Source organism: Lucilia sericata, unplaced genomic scaffold, assembly GCF_015586225.1.
Source record: "Lucilia sericata isolate MDLA Ls3-8-SP2 unplaced genomic scaffold, ASM1558622v1 Contig000506F_arrow, whole genome shotgun sequence".
Classification (NCBI taxonomy): Eukaryota; Metazoa; Arthropoda; class Insecta; order Diptera; family Calliphoridae; genus Lucilia; species Lucilia sericata.
In genome coordinates this window covers 1-5,154 of record NW_023994520.1, presented here as the reverse complement: position 1 = coordinate 5,154, position 5,154 = coordinate 1, and the positions used below count along the sequence as shown (strand labels likewise).

Sequence of the window (5,154 nt, the reverse complement as noted above, 5' to 3'; positions counted from 1 at the left end):
AAAATTTTAAAGAAACTGATAGAAATTAAGAAAGAAAAAAGATAATGCAATAGCTAAATTATTGTTAATTTTGTTTTGTTTACTAATTCTCACAAAACAGCTGTGTCGTAATTAATTAATATGTAATCACCCTGTTGTTTTATTTGTGGCCGTTTTTACACGGTTCTTTTTGACATTTTATTTTATTTTTGACTTTTTGTTGACGTAGCTGACGTGTGCCTGGCCAAAATACTACAATCATTGCAATAGTTTAAATAAAAGTTTTTTATTCGTGTTTTTTTAAACAAAACATTTCATCATTTGTTGTAGTAATAAAATTTAAACAAAATTTAACTGCTTAAGGCAGTATACCGCTTATTAAAATAGTTAAATTTATAAAAAAAGAAACAAAAGAAAAAATAACGCCAACATGGCTTTGCTGACAATGATAGCTAGAGTAATTGATGGCCTACCTTTGGTGGGCACTATGCAGGATGATGAACAGGTGTGATATCCCTTAAGTTGACTACTAAATTCTTTTTTTTGAAAACTTTTCTCTTTAAAGAGTGGCCGCAGTATTATGGAATATCAAAATCAAGCCAAAATGTTATTTCGTAAATTGGGTTCACATTCACCGGCCCGCTGTAGTATAGAAACTGGACCATATCTATTCCAGTAAGCTTTATTTTATGGAAAAATAACATAAATATTTAAAAAACTTTAATTTTCTAGCTACTTAATCGAAAATGATGTTTGTTATTTAGTTATGTGTGATAAAATGTATTCCAAACGTTTGGCTTTTAACTATTTGGAAGATTTAGCCCAAGAATTCCATGCCAATTATGGCCGTAAAGTTAATTCAGTGACACGACCTTATGCTTTTATCGAATTCGATGTTTATATACAAAAAGCCAAAAAACAACTCACCGATCGTCGACGCAATATAAATACCATCAATACCCAGTTACAGGATGTTCAAAGGATTATGGTGAGTTTTGTTAAGAAACTATACTATAATATAAAACACAAGAGTTTACATACTTACGTACATTTTATAATTAAATTAATAGCAATTTTATCTACAGTCATTAAAACTGACCCTTAGACTACAGTGTCAAACAAAACAAGCAAGAATTTATGGAATGTTAACAAAAACAAGAAAAATTAGTTTGTTTCACTCAAAATTCATAAAAATTAGCAATATTATGAAAATGAATACCATTAAAAAAGGTATTAGAATACTAATTTTTAAAAATGTGTATTTTGGCCGAAAATCGTATTTGAAATGATTTTTCTATTCTTTTTCGAAATGCAAGCGTTCTAGAAATAGTTGTGGATACAAATTTTTTTTTAAATCGATTTTTTTTTTAAATTTAACAAAATATTGGATTTTTAATAAAAAATGCACTATTTTTCGCAAAAATTTCATACCAAAAAATAATAAAACTCTAAAATTTTATGAAAAATCAACGAAATATTTGATTTCGAATAAAAAATACGTAATTTTAGCCAAAAAATTGCATATAAAAAATAGTAGTAGAAATACTACTTTTTTAAATATCAACATTTTTCTCAAAAATTCATAAGATATTTGATTTTTATTAAAAAAATACCTGATTGTAGACAAAAATTTCATACAGAAAAATAGTAGTAGAAATACTACTTTTTTAAGACTAAATTTTTTCTCAAAAATCTATAAAATATTTGATTTTTAATAAAAAATACGTGTTCTCAACTAAAAATTTCATACAAAAAATAGTAGTAGAAATACTACTTTTTTTAGAAACCAAAATTTTTCCCAAAAATTCAAAAAATATTTTAATTTTAATGAAAAGTACTATATAGTAGCCAAAAATTTTATGTAAAAATAGTAGTAAAAATACTACCTTTTCAAAAAAATCTAATTTTATAAAAAATTTCTTCTTTTTACTTTAAAGGTGCAAAACATCGATGATGTCCTCCAGCGTGGCACCGTTTTATCTGGTAAGTTTAAGTTTTTTTTACTTAAATTTTCGTTTTTTTTTCTAAATTCAATTTTCCAAAAGAACTTGATACCAAGACCCAAAATCTTTCCATGATGTCGCAGAAATATAAAAAAGACGCCACCTATTTAAATCGTAAATCTATGTATGTTAAAGCAGCCGCTGCCGGTATTGTTGTTATAGTATTTATTTTATATTTCTGGGTTTTGTAATATTGCTAAACTAAACAACAACCACAACAACAATAATAACTATAACAAGAAAACCACAATAAACATTTAACACGTTAAACAAAAGCTATAAATATAAGGGTATAAAGCAAGTTAAAGTAAATTTTGAAAAGCAACAAAAAATTCCTTTAATTTCTAATTTGATTGATGTTTTAATTAACTCAAATCCATTTAAATTTAAAACACATTTTTTATTTGTCGTTATTGTTTTCTTTTATTTTTTTATTATTTTATATTTTAATTTAGTTTTTTTTCTTAAGACGGTTTCCTTTAAAACAAAACAAAGATGAACATAATAATAATTCCTTTTTATAAGAAAATAAAACCTTGATAATTAAAGAAAATATTTATGAGACGAAAAAAGTTATAAAAAAACACATTTTAGGTAAAATAATAAAAAAAAACTATAATAAACTTAAATAAGAAGATCTTTATTAATTATACTTCCTCTTCTGAGGAAGAAGATAAAACCTCCATTAGTTGTTCATCACTAAACAGGAAATTATTGGCGGCTTTTTCATATTCTTCACGTTTAAGCTGCCTCTCTTGTTTTCTTTTTTCACTAGCCAATTTCTCAATTGATTCTTTATCTTCCTCTTCATCTTCTTCATCTCCCTCTGCAGCTCTTTTTTGTTTTTTCAACATTTCTTTACGATATTCTTCTAAATTAGTTTCATGTTTTCTAGCCTCAGCCTCTACATCTTCATCTGGAGAAAAATATAGTTAATACCAATTTTTTTCATTTCCAAATCTCTTAAACTCACCACTATCTATAACATCAAAACCATTACAGTCTTCTTCATAGCTGACATAAATCCAGGGATATTCTACTAAAGTCTTCCCTGAGAGATTAGCCTTTAAAGTTTTATTAACATCCAGTAAGTAAAAACGATCTTTACAGCGTTTAATGCCCTCGGCTTTAAGTAAAACCTAGAAATAAAAAGAAAAATAAGAAAAAATAAAAAAAAAAAATCTAAAAAACTATAGAATAGTCAATAGACTGGACTATAGAACAGTCTATAGTCTGGACTATAGAATAGTGTATAGTCTGGACTATAGAATAGCTTATAGAATATAGCTTATAGAATATATAGAATGGACGATAGAATAGTCTTTAGTCTGGACTATAGAATAGTCTATAGTCTGGACTATAGAATAGTCTATAGTCTGGACTATAGAATAGTCTATAGTCTGGACTATAGAATAGTCTATAGTCTGGACTATAGAATAGTCTATAGTCTGGACTATAGAATAGTCTATAGTCTGGACTATAGAATAGTCTATAGTCTGGACTATAAAATAGTCTATAGTCTGGACTATAGTATAGTCTATAGTCTGGACTATAGAATAGTCTATAGTCTGAACTATAGAATAGTCTATAGTCTGGACTATAGAATAGTATATAGTCTGGACTATAGAATAGTATATAGCCTGGAGTATGGACTATAGAAGAGTCTATAGTCTGGACTATAGAAGAGTCTATAGAAGTCTGGACTATAGAAGAGTCTATAGAATATAGAATAGTCTATAGTCTAGACTATAGAATAGTCTATAGCCTAGACTATAGAATAGTCTATAGCCTAGACTATAGAATAGTCTATAGTCTAGACTGTAGAATAGTTTATAGCCTAGACTATAGAATAGTATATAATCTGGACTATAGTATAATCTATAGGACTTACTTTCAACTTCTGCACTCCTTTACTTTGATAATACTCCAACTTTCTTTTCTCCGGTACATTCTCCGCTACCTCATCCCTGTCTACATATTTCTTAAGTAAATCCCTTAAATATTCATCTTCCAAACATTTCTCATCGGTATAACATAAATTCCCCGCATTAACAAAAACCCATTTCAAACGCCAATGGATCTTCTTGGTACGCCAATCAAAATATGTGGTATTCTCTTTATGGCGGGCAAAATTTTGCAATAAAAATTTAAGAGTAATATCACGTTCCTTGGCAGCATTACGCAAACGATTTAGATGTAAAGGTAAATCACGATTATAACGTGTATACTTTTTAATTTGATCCACTTTACGATCCTCGACATAACGAGTGCATTCTTCTAGGAAATAGTAGTCAGACATAAAATCCATTTTGGTCATTTGTTTGAGCGGAATAAACTTGGTGCGATCACGTATGCCATCACATTCCAGCTCCTTTTTGTGTATACGCACACAATCTAGACAGCAGGTTTTAACCTCACATTTGGGACAAGTGTAAACAGCCTCACGGGCGGCACATACCTCGCATTTACCCAGGCGGGTGTTAATAGCATTGGAAGAACTTTAGACGAAATAAGAAAATATGAATGTTTAATTAATCTTTAATAATATTCAAATACCTTTCTGTCTCCACTTCCTCCTCAACATCACTAATGGGATCTTCTTCTTTCGCTAACTTTGAAGATTCCTCACATGTTGTTTGACTTAAGTCTTGTATTGAGGGCTTTTTGATTAACGAATTATCTGCTGTTGCTGCTGAATTACACAAACGTTTCATTTTTTTTTATAATTTCAACTGTAAAGAGAGATAATTATAAAAAATTATTTTAGGTACCTACTAAACAAATTCTTATCAGTTTAAACTTTGCTTTAAGACTCAATTCACTTTCTCAATTTGTAGTTAAAAGAAGTCAATATTTCTTAAGTTTTGAATTGAAAATAACAGTATTTTTTTAGTTTAAATTTACTACAGTAGAGGCAGGTCAGTATTTGGTTGAATTGCGCATTTCAATTCAATTGTAACAGCTGTTTTTTTGACAGTAACTTTAAGTATATTCTGCAGCAGAGGATGCAACTGCAGTTTGCAGGAAGAAAAAAGGATTTTTCCACAATATTTTTACACATAAAAGGAAAAATAATATAAAGAGCAGGAAATTATTAATAGTAAGTAAATATTTGTTAAAATAATAAAAAAAATTCCTAAAAAAATCACTATCAACAACAGATTGTTGTGAA

General features: G+C 28.3%; 2 protein-coding genes across 2 annotated transcripts; one reads left to right on the top strand and one right to left on the bottom strand.

The window, feature by feature from the left end:
* Positions 1 to 183: 183 nt before the first annotated feature.
* Positions 184 to 2,602, top strand: LOC119605657 (vesicle-trafficking protein SEC22b-B). Its single transcript, XM_037958898.1, has 5 exons — positions 184 to 484; positions 545 to 654; positions 712 to 967; positions 1,917 to 1,962; positions 2,025 to 2,602. The coding sequence occupies exons 1-5, from the start codon at positions 410 to 412 to the stop codon at positions 2,171 to 2,173; spliced, it is 636 nt and encodes a 211-aa protein (XP_037814826.1). The 5' UTR covers positions 184 to 409; the 3' UTR covers positions 2,174 to 2,602.
* Positions 2,431 to 4,911, bottom strand: LOC119605656 (box C/D snoRNA protein 1). The gene is made up of 5 exons (XM_037958897.1): positions 4,887 to 4,911; positions 4,539 to 4,714; positions 3,874 to 4,480; positions 2,956 to 3,121; positions 2,431 to 2,898 (listed from the first exon to the last, which is right to left on the bottom strand). Exons 2-5 carry the CDS (start codon positions 4,694 to 4,696, stop codon positions 2,630 to 2,632), a joined length of 1,200 nt encoding a protein of 399 aa, XP_037814825.1. The 5' UTR covers positions 4,697 to 4,714; positions 4,887 to 4,911; the 3' UTR covers positions 2,431 to 2,629.
* Positions 4,912 to 5,154: the final 243 nt, after the last annotated feature.